The 20,536-nt window shown below is 39.8% G+C and overlaps 2 protein-coding genes across 3 annotated transcripts in view; both read left to right on the top strand.

The window, feature by feature from the left end:
- ADGRE5 (adhesion G protein-coupled receptor E5) overlaps nt 1-20,536 on the top strand; it is a 262,935-nt gene that overhangs the window by 200,353 nt on the left and 42,046 nt on the right. The gene's annotated exons all lie outside the window — the stretch shown is intronic.
- Nucleotides 1-20,536, top strand: part of LOC134603352 (serine/threonine-protein kinase N1-like) — a 48,317-nt gene that overhangs the window by 9,317 nt on the left and 18,464 nt on the right. For both annotated transcript variants that reach the window (XM_063449221.1, XM_063449223.1), the window contains exons 2-7: nt 349-772; nt 1,161-1,300; nt 3,294-3,408; nt 9,429-9,574; nt 16,277-16,481; nt 20,250-20,420. In XM_063449221.1, coding sequence (XP_063305291.1) covers nt 349-772; nt 1,161-1,300; nt 3,294-3,408; nt 9,429-9,574; nt 16,277-16,481; nt 20,250-20,420 — 1,201 coding nt within the window. The remainder of the gene's footprint in view (nt 1-348; nt 773-1,160; nt 1,301-3,293; nt 3,409-9,428; nt 9,575-16,276; nt 16,482-20,249; nt 20,421-20,536) is intronic.

Raw genomic sequence — 20,536 nt, 5'->3', positions numbered from 1 at the left:
ATTAGTGAAACAAGTAATATCTTGCTCCAAGATTTATTAACTGGGATCGCATTTAACTTTTAATTTAAAAAAAATTACCCAGTAGCCTTAGTAGCCATAGACTGCAAATTATGAACTTATCTTATTTGCCCATCTTGAGCGCATACTTTGGTAGAAGTTTAAATAGTTAAAATTCATAAAAAAGATTAATGTGAACATGTTACTTATCTACATTTTTGTAATGATCACTTGTTATCAATATGTTCTACCTGAATGCACAAATTCTAGCTGTGGAAATATTCATTGCAATGCATTGCATAGTGCCTGCTTTAACCATATCTCTTCTTATACTGTGCTTTTGTTTTGTAGGTTTGTGTTCCCTGTAGAGATAAAGGTGGAACAGAGCAGGAGGGAAGACAAGACATGCTGAGATTCATAGACGGGGGTAAAATGGAAGAGTGGGGTGGGCAGGGGGTGCTGCCTGAGACAGAAGGGGAGAGAGAGAAATTAAGTGAACCAAGTGAAGAAATGTTGGCTTTGCAAGTACAACGGTTGGAAATGGAAAGGGGGGAGAATCAGGGAATGGAGGAAGAGCGAGAACGTTTACGTAGGGAAATCTACAGGGAGCTCATGTATAAAGAAGGTGCCGAGAGACTTCGCAAAGCCACCACGGAGAGGAAGAACTTGGGACATGTGGAGACCATGCTAAGAACATGCGAAAAGAGACTGGAGATACTAAGACAAGAATTGGAAGACCTCGACCCTTCCCCTAATTCTCCAGATCCAGCTGGAGGTAACATAAAGGCCACTAACTCGGGCTAAATTAAATGGGAATTATATTTTGTGGGTAATGGTCACAGTAGGCCACATAACATGTGACTCTAACCTTAAATTATTGGTTCTTTACCACTAGATTTTGAGTGGCTCACAAGAACCTTCAAAGGAGCAATACACAAGGGCTACTCGAAAGCCCACACATGTTTATATATGCAAATTCTGGTCTAGAATATGTGTTATACTCCTTATAGTCCTTTAAGGGGGTTAAATCAGCACCATCACTATTTAAGCTCTTAGAAACTACATGTCAAGTCTAGAAACAAAAATGTTTGCAGAGTGAAGCAGCCTTGATATTTTGTACCACACTCATTTACTTCCTCTATTTCTCCTTCCAAAAATCTCAGCCAACCCTTTGACCTCAGGACTTCTGAGCCAAGCCCAGCATTCTAGAGTGTCAGGATTACAGCGGCAACTGAACATTGAGATGAGAGTGCGCCAGGGTGCTGAGAATATGCTCCAGATGTACAGCCAGGGAGGCGCCAAGGTGATTACTGATTATAATGGGATAGGTGGCGTGTACATTATGCAAATATACCTTTCCTGGTTAAACACTTTGTTGTTATTATTATTATATATGCATTACATTATGCACAATATATCCAAAATGTTCCGCAACTCACAGACCTTTCAAAGTAAAATGTCCTTTTATTCCATTATATTTCCATAAAAACTGTGCCCGTTTGACACTGGTTTAATGCAAAGTATAATGGCGTAAAAGAAGATTTTGCTTTGAAAAGTCTGTGGCACGTTTTGGGCACATATATTTAGAGACTGTTACTAAGCACCCTGCAATTAAAACTTCTATGGAGTGCAGGGTTATTGGTGTATATTTTCACATACATGTGTACTTGTGTACCTATCCCACATAATCTATCTATCTATCTATTTCTATCTATCTATTTCTATCTATCCATCTATCTATCTATCCATCTATCTATCTATCTATTTCTCTATCTATCTATCTATCTATCTATCTATGTATGTGTGTATATATCTATCTATCTATCTATCTATCTATTTCTCTATCTATCTATCTATCTATCTATCTATCTATCTATCTATATCTATCTAACTATTTCTATCTCTCTCTCTCTCTCTATCTATCTATTTCTATCTATCTCTCTCTATTTCTATTTATCTATCTATCTTTCTATTTCTCTATCTATCTATCTATCTATCTATCTAACTGTTTTTTATCTATCTATCTATCTATGTATCTATCTATCTATCTGTCTATCTATCTATCGCTCTATCTATCTGTCTATGTATCTATCTGTCTATCTATCTATCTAACTGTTTCTATCTATCTATCTATCTATCTATCTATCTATCTAACTCTATCTATCTATCTAACTCTATCTATCTATCTATCTAACTGTTTTTATCTATCTATCTATCTATCTATCTGTCTATGTATCTATCTATCTATCTGTCTGTCTATGTATCTATCTGTCTGTCTATCTATCTATCTATCTATCTGTCTGTCTGTCTGTCTGTCTATCTATCTATCTATCTATCTATCTATCTGTCTGTCTGTCTATCTATCTATCTATCTATCTATCTATCTATCTATCTATCTATCTATGTATCTATCTGTCTGTCTATATGTCTGTCTATCTATCTATCTATCTATCTGTCTGTCTATGTATCTATTTATCTGTCTGTCTGTCTATCTATCTATCTATCTATCTATTTTTCTGCCATTCTGTCTTTGTATCTTTCTAACTGTCTATATAGAAAATATATCCAGTTTATGTTTCCGGAAGAGCTATGAGATAGGTAATATTTTTAACATGATTGATTTAAAAGAGATGTTCTTTAACTGAACAAAATGCGTTATTCACCAGAAACCTCAGGCGAACATAGGTTTTGAGTTACATGTAAATGGAGAAGGAGTGAATAATAATTTTGCCCCCTAAAAAGATTGTAGTAATCATTGAACAAGGCCGAGGCGACTTCAGATGTTCTCTGCTATTTATCCAAATGGTTTTAATGGTTTTACAAATACAAGAGGAATTCCCGGCACCCTAAAACACACAACTGCCTCCGATGTCATATTGAGGACGTTTACTTCCTCATTATCCTATACTAGCATGCAATGATAGTCTGTGAGCGCTGGACTGGAGCAGAATTTAGACACCACAAATTGCTACAGTCCTTGCTGTGCTACCAAATGACTTTTGATCCTTTTATTCATTGGCAAAGCCGAAATTCCAGCAATGATATGGATTCGCTCCAAATTCTGCAATTGTTCATAACTTTCTGCCTATGAATGCTTCACGTGAGTATATTGTTTATATATATTTACTTTCATTTATGCTGATTAGATTGTCCCTTTAAGGATCGTAATTGACTGATAGTGATCAGTTTAAAATTCTGTGGTGTTGTGTTATATTAGTGAAATTATATGATTTGTGTGATTATTACACAACCAGTAGATTGTGATCATATTTTGTTATTGTTTATTTTTGTATCAGGATAGGAAGATGCTTGCAGCCGCTCAGCAGATGTTATCGGACAGTGACACAAAGATCCACAACCTGCGCACACAGATCCGCAGAGCTACTCAGGAGACCACAGGGTCAGGCGGAGGTAGGAAAACGTGTGACGGTAGATGTTAAAACAGATGTTATAATATTATTTAATGGGGAGTACTGACATTTTATTATTATTATTATTATTATTATTATTATTATTGGTATTTATATAGCGCCAACTTATATATATAGCACTTTACCATATTAAGGAAGGGGGAAATGTAACAATAAGAGATACAATTACAAAATGATACAGGAGCAATGGGTAGATAAGGATCCTGCTCAGGTGAGCTTACAATCTATAATATTATTAAATAGGGAGTACTACCATCTTATAATATTATTAAATGGGGAGTACTGCCATCTTATAATATTATTAAATGGGGAGCACTGCCATCTTATAATATTATTTAATGGGGAGTACTGCCATCCTATAATATTATTTAATGGGGAGCACTGCCATCTTATAATATTATTTAATGGGGAGCACTGCCATCTTATAATATTATTTAATGGGGAGCACTGCCATCTTATAATATTATTTAATGGGGAGCACTGCCATCTTATAATATTATTAAATGGGGAGCACTGCCATCTTATAATATTATTTAATGGGGAGCATTGCCATCTTATAATATTATTCAGTGGGGAGCACTGCCATCCTATAATATTATTAAATGGCGAGTACTGCCATCCTATAATATTATTTAATGGGGAGCACTGCCATCTTATAATATTATTTAATGGGGAGCACTGCCATCTTATAATATTATTTAATGGGGAGCACTGCCATTTTATAATATTATTCAATGGGGAGCACTGCCATCCTATAATATTATTAAATGGGGAGCACTGCCATCTTATAATATTATTTAATGGGGAGCACTGCCATCTTATAATATTATTTAATGGGGAGCACTGCCATCTTATAATATTATTTAATGGGGAGCACTGCCATCTTATAATATTATTTAATGGGGAGCACTGCCATCTTATAATATTATTTAATGGGGAGCACTGCCATTTTATAATATTATTCAATGGGGAGCACTGCCATCCTATAATATTATTAAATGGGGAGCACTGCCATCTTATAATATTATTTAATGGGGAGCACTGCCATCTTATAATATTATTAAATGGGGAGTACTGCCATCCTATAATATTATTTAATGGGGAGCACTGCCATCTTATAATATTATTTAATGGGGAGCACTGACATCTTATAATATTATTAAATGGGGAGTACTGCCATCTTATAATATTATTTAATGGGGAGCACTGCCATCTTATAATATTATTTAATGGGGAGCACTGCCATCTTATAATATTATTTAATGGGGAGCACTGCCATCTTATAATATTATTTAATGGGGAGCACTGCCATCTTATAATATTATTAAATGGGGAGCACTGCCATCTTATAATATTATTTAATGGGGAGCATTGCCATCTTATAATATTATTCAGTGGGGAGCACTGCCATCCTATAATATTATTAAATGGCGAGTACTGCCATCCTATAATATTATTTAATGGGGAGCACTGCCATCTTATAATATTATTTAATGGGGAGCACTGCCATCTTATAATATTATTTAATGGGGAGCACTGCCATTTTATAATATTATTCAATGGGGAGCACTGCCATCCTATAATATTATTAAATGGGGAGCACTGCCATCTTATAATATTATTTAATGGGGAGCACTGCCATCTTATAATATTATTTAATGGGGAGCACTGCCATCTTATAATATTATTTAATGGGGAGCACTGCCATCTTATAATATTATTTAATGGGGAGCACTGCCATCTTATAATATTATTTAATGGGGAGCACTGCCATTTTATAATATTATTCAATGGGGAGCACTGCCATCCTATAATATTATTAAATGGGGAGCACTGCCATCTTATAATATTATTTAATGGGGAGCACTGCCATCTTATAATATTATTAAATGGGGAGTACTGCCATCCTATAATATTATTTAATGGGGAGCACTGCCATCTTATAATATTATTTAATGGGGAGCACTGACATCTTATAATATTATTTAATGGGGAGTACTGCCATCTTATAATATTATTTAATGGGGAGCACTGCCATCTTATAATATTATTTAATGGGGAGCACTGCCATCTTATAATATTATTTAATGGGGAGCACTGCCATCCTATAATATTATTAAATGGGGAGTACTGCCATCCTATAATATTATTTAATGGGGAGCACTGCCATCTTATAATATTATTTAATGGAGAGCACTGCCATCTTATAATATTATTTAATGGGGAGAACTGCCATCCTATAATATTATTTAATGGGGAGAACTGCCATCCTATACTATTATTTAATGGGGAGCACTGCCATCTTATAATATTATTTAATGGGGAGCACTGCCATCGTATAATATTATTTAATGGGGAGAACTGCCATCCTATACTATTATTTAATGGGGAGCACTGCCATCGTATAATATTATTAAATGGGGAGCACTGCCATCTTATAATATTATTTAATTGGAAGCACTGCCATCTTATAATATTATTTAATGGGGAGCACTGCCATCCTATAATATTATTTAATGGGGAGCACTGCCATCCTATAATATTATTTAATGGGAGCACTGCCATCTTATAATATTATTAAATGGGGAGCACTGCCATCTTATAATATTATTTAATGGGAAGCACTGCCATCTTATTTTTTTTTTTAATTTGACAATTTTTATTTTGTTGTTGAAAAGGTTGGGGGCTACAGAAGGCAAAAGGGGAGTAGGATAACATCACATTAATTATCACAGTTTCGATACAGTAGCCCGTCAGGTTAACACAGCATGTTTTTTACACCCTTGTTCACAATGGTGCTTGAACTCTTGTATTTTGTTTGTGGGCGGTGTTTGTCATCATTGGACTGAGCTTGACTCGGGTCTGGGGTCTAATACTGCCTGTATTGTTAGTGTTGTTCTTATGGAGGGGGAGAAGGGGGGTCAAGGGTAAAATGGTGTGCTTGTAAGTTCTGTATGGTCGGGTGTGGTATAGGCGTGAGCCAGCGTGTGTGCTATTTGTTGCCTCCGATCATGGAGGTTTGTCATCCAGTGTGATTCAGTGTGGTTTGTTTTGGTCCCATAGATCCCATGCTTCGGTCCAGTAGGAGTTTTTCTGTCTTGATTTTATTGCCATAGTTTCGTAAGTTTTGGTTGACTCTATAGCCGTAATGCACTGGTTGATCGTTGGAGCAGTTGACTGTTTCCATTTTCTACTTATGATAGTGAGGGCCGCTATACAGATATGGTATAGTAAATATTTAATGTGCATGTGTGGCGTTTGTGGGAGGAAGAGTAGCAAGAACGTTTCTGTCAGGGGGGAGATGTGCATTTTGGTACATTGTGTCACTAGGTCTAGGACTTGTGTCCCGTATTGTTGCAGTAGCGGGCATTGCCACCATATGTGTAGTAAGGTGCCTTGGTTCTCTTGGCACCTCCAGCATGCGTCCGACGTGTTTGGGTAGCTATGTTTGAGTCTCGTGGGGACCAGGTATCACACTGTAGAGTAGTTTGCGTGAGAGTTCTATGTGGGTCGTGCAGAGGGTTAGTTTTTTATTAGCATGAAATATGTCTTGCCATTGGTCGCTTGTGAGTGTGTGTCCTATGTCTTTAATGGGGAGAACTGCCATCCTATAATATTATTCAATAGGGAGCACTGCCATCGTATAATATTATTAAATGGGGAGCACTGCCATCTTATAAATATTATTTAATGGCGAGCACTGCCATTTTATAATATTATTTAATGGGGAGAACTGCCATCCTATAATATTATTTAATAGGGAGCACTGCCATCTTATAATATTATTAAATGGGGAGCACTGCCATCTTATAATATTATTAAATGGGGAGTACTGCCATCTTCCAATATTAATTAATGGGGAGCACTGCCATCTTATAATATTATTTAATGGGGAGCACTGCCATTTTATAATATTATTTAATGTGGAGAACTGCCATTCTATAATATTATGTAATGAGGAGAGCTGCAATGTTATAATATTATTTAATGGGGAGAACTGCCATCTTATTATATTATTTAATGGGGAGAACTGCCATCCTATAATATTATTTAATGGGGAGAATTGCCATCTTATGATATTATTTAATGGGGAGCACTGCCATCTTATAATATTATTTAATGTGGAGAACTGCCATCTTATAATATTATTTAATGGGGAGCACTGCCATCTTATAATTTTATTTAATGGGGAGCACTGCCATCTTATAATATTATTTAATGGAAAGCACTGCCATCTTATAATTTTATTTAATGGGGAGCACTGCCATCTTATAATATTATTTAATGGGGAGCACTGACATCCTATAATATTATTTAATGGGGAGCACTGCCATCTTATAATATTATTTAATGGGAGCACTGCCATCTTATAATATTATTTAATGGGGAGCACTGCCATCTTATAATATTATTTAATGGGGAGCACTGCCATCTTATAATATTATTTAATGGAAAGCACTGCCATCTTATAATTTTATTTAATGGGGAGCACTGCCATCTTATAATATTATTTAATGGGGAGCACTGCCATCTTATAATATTATTTAATGGTAAGCACTGCCATCTTATAATTTTATTTAATGGGGAGCACTGCCATCTTATAATATTATTTAATGGAAAGCACTGCCATCTTATAATATTATTTAATGGGAGCACTGCCATCTTATAATATTATTTCATGGGGAGCACTGCCATCTTATAATATTATTTAATGGAAAGCACTGCCATCTTATAATATTATTTAATGGGGAGCACTGCCATCTTATAATATTATTTAATGGAAAGCACTGCCATCTTATAATTTTATTTAATGGGGAGCACTGCCATCTTATAATATTATTTAATGGAAAGCACTGCCATCTTATAATATTATTTAATGGGAGCACTGCCATCTTATAATATTATTTCATGGGGAGCACTGCCATCTTATAATATTATTTAATGGAAAGCACTGCCATCTTATAATATTATTTAATGGGGAGTACTGCCATCTTATAATATTATTTAATGGGGAGCACTGCCATCTTATAATATTATTTAATGGGGAGCACTGCCATCTTATAATATTATTTAATGGAAAGCACTGCCATCTTATAATATTATTTAATGGGGAGCACTGCCATCTTTTAATTTTATTTAATGGGGAGCACTGCCATCTTATAATATTATTTAATGGGGAGCACTGCCATCTTATAATATTATTTAATGGGGAGCACTGCCATCCTATAATATTATTTAATGGGGAGCACTGCCATCTTATAATATTATTTAATGGGGAGCACTGCCATCTTATAATATCATTTAATGGGGAGCACTGCCATCTTATAATATTATTTAATGTGGAGAACTGCCATCTTATAATATTATTTAATGGGGAGCACTGCCATCTTATAATATTATTTAATGGGGAGCACTGCCATCTTATAATATTATTTAATGGGGAGCATTGCCATCTTATAATATTATTGAATGGGGAGAACTGCAATCCTATAATATTATTTAATGGGGAGCACTGCCATCTTATAATATTGCTTAATAGGGAGTACTGACATCCTATAATATTATTAAATGGGGAGAATTGCAATGTTATAATATTATTAAATGGGGAGATTTGCCATCTTATAATATTATTAAATGAGGAGAATTGCAATGTTATAATATTATTTAATGGGGAGAATGGCCATCTTATAATATTATTTAATGGGGAGAATTGCCATCCTATAATATTATTTAATGGGGAGCACTGCCATCTTATAATATTATTTAATGGGGAGAATTGCCATCCTATAATATTATTTAATGGGGAGAATTGCCATCTTATAATATTATTTAATGGGGAGCACTGACATTTTATAATATTATTTAATGGGGAGCACTGCCATCCTAGAATATTATTTAATCGGGAGCACTGACATTTTATAATATTATCACAACTTTTGATATTTGTAGCTGACGTAAATTTAGGTATCCATTTCTATCATAAATGTCTGTGTCCTTTAGTGGCCCTGGAATTATCACAGACTGAGCTCCACATTGAGGAGCTAAGACATCATTATCGTGTGGAACGAGCTGTGTCTGAAGGAGCCGAAAATGCAGTGAGACTTATCGGAACTACCAGGACCCAGGACAAGAGTGCTGTCAACGAGGTAACGTCATTGCTTCAAATTCCATGTGTCCCTTCCGTAAATTCTTTCTTTTTTTTTTTTTGTGATTCACCTTTCAGACTGTCTAGAAATATATTGCAAATTCATTTGCTATTGTGTTGTGCTGTCATCTCTGTTATTGCTTTGAACAATATCAAAGAGCAGGAATCAAAGTAGTGTTTTTAAACATGAAAGTTATTTAAGCACACCTTACACTACAGCTTTAATGGGAAAAATCTCAGGGTATTAATGCACACCATAATTGTAACCCTCTCCTAATTGGTGTTCCCAAAAGCCGTATTGCCCCGCTATAGTTTGTAATGAATGCTGCCGCCAGACTGATTTTCCTCTCTAGTCGGTCCTCTCCCACATCACCCCTCTGTCAGTCCTTACATTGGCTTCCTGTATCCTAAAGGAGTCAATTCAAAGTGCTAACCCATACCTATAAAGCATTGACCAATTCTAGCCCCTCTTATATCTCTTCACAGATCCATAGGTATCTGGCTCTGTCTCTCTGCTCTGCCCGTGACCTTCTCCGGTCTGCTGTTCGCACCCGTATGGCAAACTCACATTTGCAGGACTTCTTGCGTGCGGCTCCCTTCCTATGGAGCAGCCTGCCTACCCCCTTCAGACTCTCCCCTAGTCTTCAATCGTTTAAGAAGTGCCTTAAAACTCATCTCTTCAGGAAAGCTTATGGCCTCCCAGAGTAACCTCTACCTTACATACCTGTCCATTGCTCTCTCCTAAAGGGCAGCACTCTACTATCTCCTCCAGCTCTGCTTTACTCCCACCTTATTTGATTGCTATTTCCTGTCCTAATGTGTTTTATGCCCCACCTCCTATAGACTGTAAGCTTGTTTGAGCAGGGTCCTCTTCAACCTAGTTGAGGCCTATGCAGATGGCATTGGGAATAGCCATCACCTTGGTTTATGCCACATTTGATGTTCATTTGTGTAATTGTCCTGGAACTGGCTTCTAGAGTTGTTCTTTACTTGCCCATCAAATTCTTGATAAAGGCTCTTACGGTATTGTTGACCTTGTATAGAGCCAATCATTTCAGTATCCATGTGTGTGGCATTGTTTCATTGGCTTTCTTGTAGTCAATTCAGACTGTGCACATATTGGGCTGTTGGTCTTGGAATCTTGTGTGACTACCTGGTCTACCAGCAGCTGGTGTTTTGAGCCTCTGATGTTTGTTTCCAATCTCCTTCCGCATATTGCTCATGTACCAATTTTGATCTTGGAGACTATGATGCCTGACAGGACCCTCCTTGTTTTGGGGAGACAGGTGATTGGTCGATAGTTAGATGGTGCTTTTCCCTTGTGAGGGTCCTTTAAGACTTGTATTGTTCTGCCTTCTGTTACCCAGACAGGGTGGGAACCTGTTGCTAGTAGCTTGTTAATCATGCATCATTGTTAGTTTTTTTATACAGTAGGTGTGGATTGTATCAGGTGCTGACCAACTCTTTATGTCAGCTACTAGTTGTTGTATTTCCAATTGTGATGGGTACTGGCTCCTGTTCTAGAAGCATGCAGTGGTTTGCTTTTAGATCTAGCAGACTCTGGGCCTTGGTGTTATGTGATGCATTTTTCTCCCAGAGAAAGTCTCAGTTCCGGGTGGGTCTTAGGTGGGCAAGCTGGTACCATGCAACTGTGCATATTGTTTGGATGGTTCATTGGTAAACAGGGCATTTATTCTCTTAGCCTCTGCTTCTTTGGTGTATTTGCTCAGTCTGGTTGTGAGTGCTGTCAGCCTCCACTTAGCTTTTTCCAGAGCCTCTAAAATGGGCATACCCTTGTATATCCTCAGTAGCCATGATCTATCTTTGATCTTTCCACGTCTGTGAAGTTATTCCAGCTTACAAGCTTCCTAACATGTTGCCTTTATCTTGGCTTCCAGTCTTAGTCTCTATGGTAGGCATTGCTTCTTCTCTTTCAGTCTTAACTTGTAGTCAAGCTGTTGAAGGACCACTAATGTGATTGCATATATGAGCTAGTTGATCTCTGTGATAGTGTTGGTTGGGATTGTAGATAGCGGCTCATTAAACCGCTGCTAGCATATTGTCTGGTTGCAGTTTTTCAGTGACCTTTAATTGTCTTTTCTGGTAGTCAAGGACTGCTTGCTTTTCAATGATCATCTGTTATGCGATCTTGGGGCACAGATGCAGGTTAGCAAATATATATATAAATATATAACACATTTAAGATTTATGAATCTGCTGTTCCTCCTCCACCTGCTAACTTGACCGCCTCAGACTTTGCAACTCACTTCACTGACAAGATCTCTACAATCAGATAAGAGAACTCTCATCTTTCTTCTTCCCCTTACAATACTTCCCCTAACTTCACTCCCTCTGCTATTCTATGTTCATTGGCACCCGCTACATTGGAAGAGGTTTCTGCTCTGCTCCAGTCCCCCCCCCCCCCCCACCACCTGCTCCCTAGATCCAATTCCCTCGCATCTCATCCGTACTCTGTCTTTTTCTCTTTCTCCACCTCTCACTAAAATTCTCAATCTCTCTCTCTCCTCTGGTATATTTCCATCGCCCTTCAAACATGCAACTGTAACCCCAATTCTAAAGAAGCTCAATCTTGACCCTAACTCCCCATCAAACTATCGTCCTATCTCGTTATTGCCTTTTGCATCCAAGATCCTTGAAAGAATTGTGTATGCGAGATTGACAGACTTCCTCGAGTACAACTCTCTCCTAGACCCGCTTCAGTCTGGTTTCCGCGCTAAGCACTCTGTGGAAACGGCACTGACCAAAGTATCCAATGATCTACTCGCTGCAAAATCTCGTGGTCACTACTCTATCCTAATTCTCCTTGACCTGTCTGCGGCTTTTGACACTGTTGATCATCAACAGCTTCTTCTCATCCTCCGCAATATCGGTCTACAAGATATTGCTCTCTCCTGGTGCTCCTCCTACCTCTCCCAGCGCTCTTTCAGTGTTTCTTTCTCTGGCTCTGCTTCGTCTTCCCAACTCCTCTCTGTTGGTGTCCCCCAAGGTTCAGTCCTTGGTCCCCTACTGTTCTCCATCTATATTGCCTCCCTTGGTAAACTCATTAGCTTCTTTTGGCTCCCAATATCATTTCTATGCAGATGACACGCAAATCTACCTGTCCTCTCCTGATCTCTCCCCGTCCCTCTTGACTAGTGTCTCTGACTGCCTCTCTGCTATTTCTAACTGGATGACTGCCCACTTCCTTAAACTAAACTTGACCAAAACTGAAATTCTGGTATTTCCTCCCTTAAGTGTTGTTACTCCTGTGCCTGTCTCCCTCCAAGTCAACGGTGCTACCATCAGCTCCACCACGCAGGTTTGCTGCCTAGGTGTTCTCTTTGACTCCGACCTTTCCTTCAAGCCTCATGTTCAATCTATCGCCAAATCCTGTCATTTCCATCTCAAAAACATTGCGCGCATCCGCCCCTACTTAACGGCAGGTGCGACTACGGTGTTGGTCCATTCCACTGTCCTTTCTTGCCTTGACTACTGTAATCCGCTTCTCAGTGGTCTTACGTGCTCCCAACTTGCGCCGTTACAGTCCATAATGAATGCGGCGGCGAGGCTCATCTTCCTGTCCGCCCGCACCTCCCATGCCTCACCCTTCTTTCAGTCCCTACATTGGCTTCCTATAAAATATAGAGCTCAATTTAAAATTCTGGTTCTAGCTTTCAAATCTCTACATAATGCTGCTCCCACCTATCCATCCTCCCTTATACACAAGTATGTCCCATCTAGGCCGTTACGATCTGCTGAAGACTTACGTCTATCTTCTGTCCGTACTCCCACCTCTGATGCTCGCCTTCAAGATTTCTCGAGGGCTGCACCATTCCTGTGGAACTCACTTCCCTCCTCCATTAGATCCTCACCCAGTCTCCACTCCTTCAAAAAATCGTTAAAAACCCACTTCTTCATAAAAGCGTATCAATTAAACTGTTAATAGCTCCTGACTGATTCCTCTTCTGCAACTGTCACTAGTCTAATAATATCCTTATCTTTTTGTGTCATTTTACCCCACTTCCTCTAGCATGTAAGCTCATTGAGCAGGGCCCTCAACCCCTCTGTTCCTGTGTGTCCAACTTGTCTGGTTACAACTACATGTCTGTTCGTCCACCCATTGTAAAGCGCTGCGGAATTCGATGGCGCTATATAAATATCATAATAATAATAATAATAATGAATAATTATTTCAAATAAAACCTGAGCAGTGGGTGGAGTGGTTTGTTCTAGGATAAAGAGGGTGTATATTTTATATAAGTCCCTTTACCCATTCATGATAAAGTTTACTAATTTTCTTTCTTTGTGGCTGTGCCAGGAAAGTTGTTGTTTTTTCCATTAGGAACACAAGTTCTCCCAAAACATAAAAAGTGTACAAAGGGAACTAAGCAGGGGACATAATTAACAATTTGGCCCTGCACTAGGCACACCTAGTATACACCTATGCTCATTTTGAGAATCTTATTGGATGAATTGCGCCAACGCTGAGCATAGTGACATAACACACAAGGGCTGTGTCCTGCAAATTATACTTACTATCACAGGTCTATTAGTGGTGACCTGTGTACATGGATTTTGGATACTGGTCTTTGCACTTTATTTCATCTAGTTTTGTACTCTGTAGCCAGGAACCAGTACTTGTGGTCAAGTGTACAGTTGGATCTTGGACTGTGTCATGGACGATCAGGGCCGGTGCAAGGATTCTTGCCGCCCTAGGCAAGAATACATTTTGACGCCCCCTTATGAACGCAGCTGCATTCCCTCAAAGGCTTATTCACTAAACTCTAAATTACACTAAATAGACATTTATGGAAAGAGGCACACTGAGTAGATATTAAAGGGAAACTATAGTGCCAGGAAAATAAACTTGTTATCCTGGCACTATAGCTTCCCCCTCCATCAAGCGCATCTCACCTCGTGGTGCAGCAGGGGTTAAAACACCTTCTGTCACTTACCTGGGTCCAGCAGTCTTTTGTGCTGGCTTCGTTCCGCCTTCGCTCCTCATTGGCCACGCTTGCAGTGGTATTTCCGTGACTGGACGTCCCCGTGCATAGCCACTAGAGGAGTTAACCCTGAACGGTAATTATTGAAGTTTCTTAAAAATTGCAATAATTACCTTTGCAGTGTCACTTACACAATCTCACTAATACACACTCTGGCATACACACTGGCATACACACTTACACATTCTAACTAACTTACACACTCTAACACATACACATTCTCACTTACCTACATAGTGCCACTTGCACACTCTCACTAACACACACAGTGTCACCTACATACTCTCACTTATACACACTCTCACTGGCATACACATTGTCAGTTACACACTCTAACACCACTCAGTGTCACTTGCACACTCTCCCTAACACATACTCACTAACAGTGTCACTTGCACATTCTCACTAACACACACACCCAGAGTCACTTGCACACTCTCCCTAACACACACACACACACACACACATAGAGTCACTTGCACACTCTCCTTAACACACACACAGTCACTTGCACACTCTCCTTAACACACACACACACAGAGTCACTTGCACACTCTCCTTAACACACACACACAGAGTCACTTGCACACTCTCCTTAACACACACACACAGAGTCACTTGCACACTCTCCTTAACACACACACACAGAATCACTTGTACACTCTCCTTAACACACACAGAGTCACTTGCACACTCTCCTTAACACACACAGAGTCACTTGCACACTCTCCTTAACACACACACACACACACACACACAAAGTCACTTGTACACTCTCCTTAACACACACACACACACACACACAGAGTCACTTGCACACTCTCCTTAACACACACACACAGAGTCACTTGCACACTCTCCTTAACACACACACACACACACAGAGTCACTTGCACACTCTCCTTAACACACACACAGAGTAACTTGCACACTCTCCTTAACACACACACAGAGTCACTTGCACACTCTCCCTAACACACACACAGAGTCACTTGCACACTCTCCCTAACACACTCACAGTCACTTGCACACACTAACACACAATGTCACTTACACACTCATTAACACACATACTGTCACTCAAACACAAACTTTACATAAAGTCACACTTTATTTACACACACAAACAAACCAATTTACACACTCCCCCATTTACAAACATGCCCACAATAAGAAATCCAACTTAACCATGCCATACCTGGGTACTGTGAAGAGAAGAGGTCCAGGCTGCAGGATCCAGGATGTTGCTCTTTCTCCCGGGGGAGCAGGAGAGCCGTGCTTCCTGCTCCCTTCACCGTGCTTCCGGTGTTCACAGGCTCCCCCTGCCTCCAGGAAGCACAGTGCTCTGCTCGGGGGATGGGGTTACAGCAAACCCCACTGCCCGTGAAGGTAATCGGCTGCAGAGGGAGCCCAGCAGATGAGTGGCTGCGCTGGGGGGTGGCTAAGGAGCCGCTCACCCAGCACAGCATTCCCAGACAGCTACAGCAGGGCAGCCCACCGGGAAACCTCTCGGTTTGCGCCCCCTAGAGGCCGGCGCCCCAGGTGAATTCCTTATTCGCCTTAATGGTAGTGCCGGCCCTGTAGACGATCTATTCTATATGCAGTGTGTGTATATTTACTCATGTAATATTTCCTCTACTACTCCATTGTTTTTTGATGGATTTTGAACCTATGTCTCACTTTTTGATCCTTTCATTTAGGTTCAAGCTCGTTTGGTGGAATCTAGGCAGAGACTGGATCTCCTAACTCTTTCTCTTCAAAAATGTCTGGAGGACCTACCACATGATCACCCCAAAAGATGTCTTATAAGAGAGGAAATGGTTATGTGTGTCTCTCCCACAAGACTTGGGGCTCCCACACCGCCAACTCCCTATAGCACAGTCTCCAAACCTGCTCCTCTCACAGGTAACTTCACCCAAGTTATAACACATATTTTATCCCTCTACATCAATATTAATTCCTACATATTTCCTGGAACCTCAATTGCAGCAAAAAAAAATATTTCAGTCAACTATTCATTGCACAAGCAACTCAGATCCTGTTTGAGTTGTCATAATACCAATTATCAGGATGAGTGAAATATTAGTTACATCATGTAAAGTAACTTCTTAGGGTACAATAATTTATTCCTTAAAGGGACACTCTAAGCACCAAAGCTGCTACCTTTTAATGTAGTGGTTTCGGTGAATAGCTGCTGCTCCTTTTATCTAGCGATGTAAGACAATGCCATTAGAATCAGTAATGCTTGACTTTGCAGAGGACGTGCCTCTTAATGAATGTCACACTGGCATCCACTAAAGTCACATCCTCGATAAGACCTTCTAGAATCGAAGCATGATGGCGCCAGAATCAACCAATGCTTCTCGCGCCACAGATTCTCATCTCTTCTCTATGAGAAGCAGTGGATCGAGATCATCCATTATTATTGTCTTTGAAAACGTTGAGCGACTGCTGTGGTGAGTTTGCTCTGACACTAGAATGAAGGTGAGCTAACACTCCAAGGTAAAAAATAAATATATTCATTTTTTAGCCTTGAGAGTATACAGTTACGATACACACAAGGTATATTATCTTTGTTTAGTCTTTGTTGTGTGTATCAGATTAATTGAAACAAAGTATCTCAGTAAATGTTGCTCTAGTACAGGGTTCAGCAACCTATGGCACGTGTGCCATGAATGGTACTCAAGGTACTTTTGCACAGCACTCAAGGCTGCCTGAGAAAAACAGCCTCTGGCCTATCAGGAGGAGCTCCACTGGTACTTTAGATATCTGCTAGTGCAAACTGAGCGCATTGCAGTAAAAAAAGGAAGTGATCTCAGATCACGTCCTCCCAGCACTTGTGAAAGGGAACCCACATTGGAGTAGATCTCCTGCTCTTGACCTGCACCTGGCCAGTCGGACCCCAGAGAAGCCACCCACTCTGTTTGAATATATACAGAGCTGCAGAAGATGCCCCACCATACAAATAATACAAACCCACACACAAACACTCACTCAATCCCCACAAACACACCACTGACAATCCACATACACACACAACCTTAAACAGCCTCTCACATGCAATACCACAAGCATCCCTACAAATACATACCACAAAACACACTAAGTGACATATCATCCACATACAAAATTCCACAAGCAGCCCCCATACACAGCCTACATTTATATGTGTACTACACAATAGCACAAACTACACATGAATATATACAATAAAAAAGCCAACAAATTCACAAATACAAAGCACTAAACAAAATAGCACCTGCACACCAAGAGACTTCAAGATCTTGTTTTGGCACAGTACTATTAAAAGGTTGCCTACCCCTGCCCTAGTACCTACGAGTAGCAATTTAAGTCTAACAGAATAGCTGCCTCCTTACTGTCCTGAGACAGTACTGTCCTCAAGCTCAGTGATTTTAATCTGGAGCCTCATCAATTTGCAGTAACACAAAGTACCTTAAGGTGGTGATCTACTCCTTATGATTCCCAAATTGCTATACAGTTTTGTTTAAACTGCAGTGAAAACGAATGTTACTGGAGATATCCTTCTGTAGATCTTCTGTCGAATGCAGAGATGGATGTGAAGTGTACCTGAGAAGATATTTATCATCACTGCTCTAGATGCTTAGTGTCAAAGGCTTACCATCACTGCTCTTGTTGTCCTAACTTGATGTATAACTGTTACAGAACTGTTCGAAATGTATTAAATTGCTAGCAAATCACCTTGGAATTTCACCTGACCACAATGGACACGGCCTCCTTGAGCACTGTTACCAATGACCGCTAGGAACCAGGCCAGTCAGAACTTCAGACGAGTGGTGGTCGAGCACCAAGTGTTCTACCAGTGCGGTATCTGGATTAAAGGCATCCGTACATGCCCAGAACTCAAGGGCGCTCCTTTCCCCAAGACTCCAGGAACACCTTTTCCATAATTGTGGAACTCTGAGCTAGACTAGACTAGAGTGTTGTACCTCAAGCTAGGAACCTTACGATCCAGGCACTAATTAAACTCTGTGCAGTTGGGCCTGGGAGCTGTATGGAGATGTACAAGATTTGGGAAGTATCTGTTGGGAAGAGAGGTGTTCGGGGTTTGGAATCCTTGGTGCTCACGTCTGTGAAGGCACTATTCTACTTAATGTAATTAACTGAACAGTGATTAAAGCAGTGTTTCACAGCTCAGATATGGTGGTGCTGGGGAGGGATTGTTCTGTTAATCACCCCTGCTATTTTTCCCTTTATAAATACCTGTTTGTTATGCCAATAAAGGTTTACCCACTCTAAGTTTCAGCTAGTGTGTGGGTAAATGGCTATTTTCACAACTGCGATATCCCGTTGCTACAAGGAAGGAAGATAGTGGAGATACTCGAGTACCGAATTCTGCTACAATAACTGATCACAGCATCAGTGGGGTCCTGTAGACCCTAGCTGTAGAATAAATGGTCTGTCTGAAGACAGAAAGCTATTTATCAGTAGATGGATCAGTAAATGATATGAGGGCCATATTTGGTCCGTATTGAGAGCAGTTATCTATAACGAAATATAATAACAATTTCCAGAAAACCTATTAATTAACCTACAGCTTGAAATAATTTACAAGCATAATTATAATACCATCGCCCTCTATAAATAGCCCCAGGAACCTTAACAAATCCAGTATTGAGCTATAGTTACTGTAGGTTTAAGGATTACTGCTGGGTGAAGGTTAAAAACCCTTCAGCCACTTACCTGAATCCAGCGCCGATGTTCCTCTTCGCTGGGTAGGCTCTGCCCACACTCCTCCCCCGCCAACATCAGTCGGCGGGTGAGACCTAACTCGCACGCGCGCCAATTGGCATGCGCTTTAGACCTCCCCATAGGAAAGCATTATTCAATGCTTTCCTATGTGGAAAATCTGACACTGGAGGTCCGTGAGGACGTCCAGTGTCAGGTAACAGACCTAAAGTCCGTTTGGATTCCGGAAGCGCCCCAATGGCTGTCTGTTAGCTACAGAGGGCAGACTTAGAGCTGCAATGTTTTACATTGCAGCACTAAGAGCAAAAGGGTCACAGCACCCAGACTACTTCAGCTGGCTGAAATAGTCTGGGTGCCTACAGTGTCCCTTTAAAGCCAGATTAAGATTTAAAAGTCTATTAATTAGTTGCTCGCTCTCTGGGCTGTGATTTCAGAAATTACTTCCCCAACCAGTTACTAAAATTGTTGCAATAATAATAGTAGCAACTTGGAGATTGCAACAAAGCAGAAAAAAACAACTTAATAGGTTCCATTAATTCTTTAAATAGGTTTTCTGGAACTTGAGGAAGCAGGGATGCCAGTTACATAGTTACATAGTTACATAGCTGAAAATAGAGTCCATCAAGTACAGCCTTCCTTGCCCCCAGACCACTCCAATGAGCAGAAGTGGTCTGGGTTCCTGGAGTGTCCCTTTAACTAGGCCAAAATGGTGTTCAACTACAACTGTGAAAATCTGGCTAAGGGTGATGGTCTAATCTTCCATTTAAATTGAATGTGTTTCTTCATCTTAATATTCTAATTTAATGTATGCAGGACAAATGTTTGTTTTGACCTCTGACCAATATCTGATTAACCTCTGATATGTGAATATCCTTTAATACACCAACCATTATTTAACACGTGGCTGCATTCCATTTTTAAGTTTTGGCTAAATTCTTCTTACAGGTGTCCTAGAGGTTCGGCTTCTGGGATGTTCTAACCTCTTAGAGACTGTCCCCGGTCGCACACGGAATTCTCCAGTCTGGTTACCGGGTAGCAGTCCCTCTGAGGGGCGGAGTATACGAACACGCATGTATTCACGCACAGCCAGCTTGAGCCGCAGCGAAGAACTCTCCAGTATGTAAAATTATATCAAATAATCAAATAATACACCTTTTTGTTATCTGCAGACAATGATGCACACATATACACACGAAAAGCATGAATATTCCATAAAGAAATCCCTTTTCCAA

The sequence above is a fragment of the Pelobates fuscus genome, chromosome 3 (genome assembly GCF_036172605.1).
Source record: "Pelobates fuscus isolate aPelFus1 chromosome 3, aPelFus1.pri, whole genome shotgun sequence".
NCBI classification, from domain to species: domain Eukaryota; kingdom Metazoa; phylum Chordata; class Amphibia; order Anura; family Pelobatidae; genus Pelobates; species Pelobates fuscus.
Note: the sequence above shows the minus strand (reverse complement) of the source record. Positions and strands in the feature narration are given on the sequence as shown.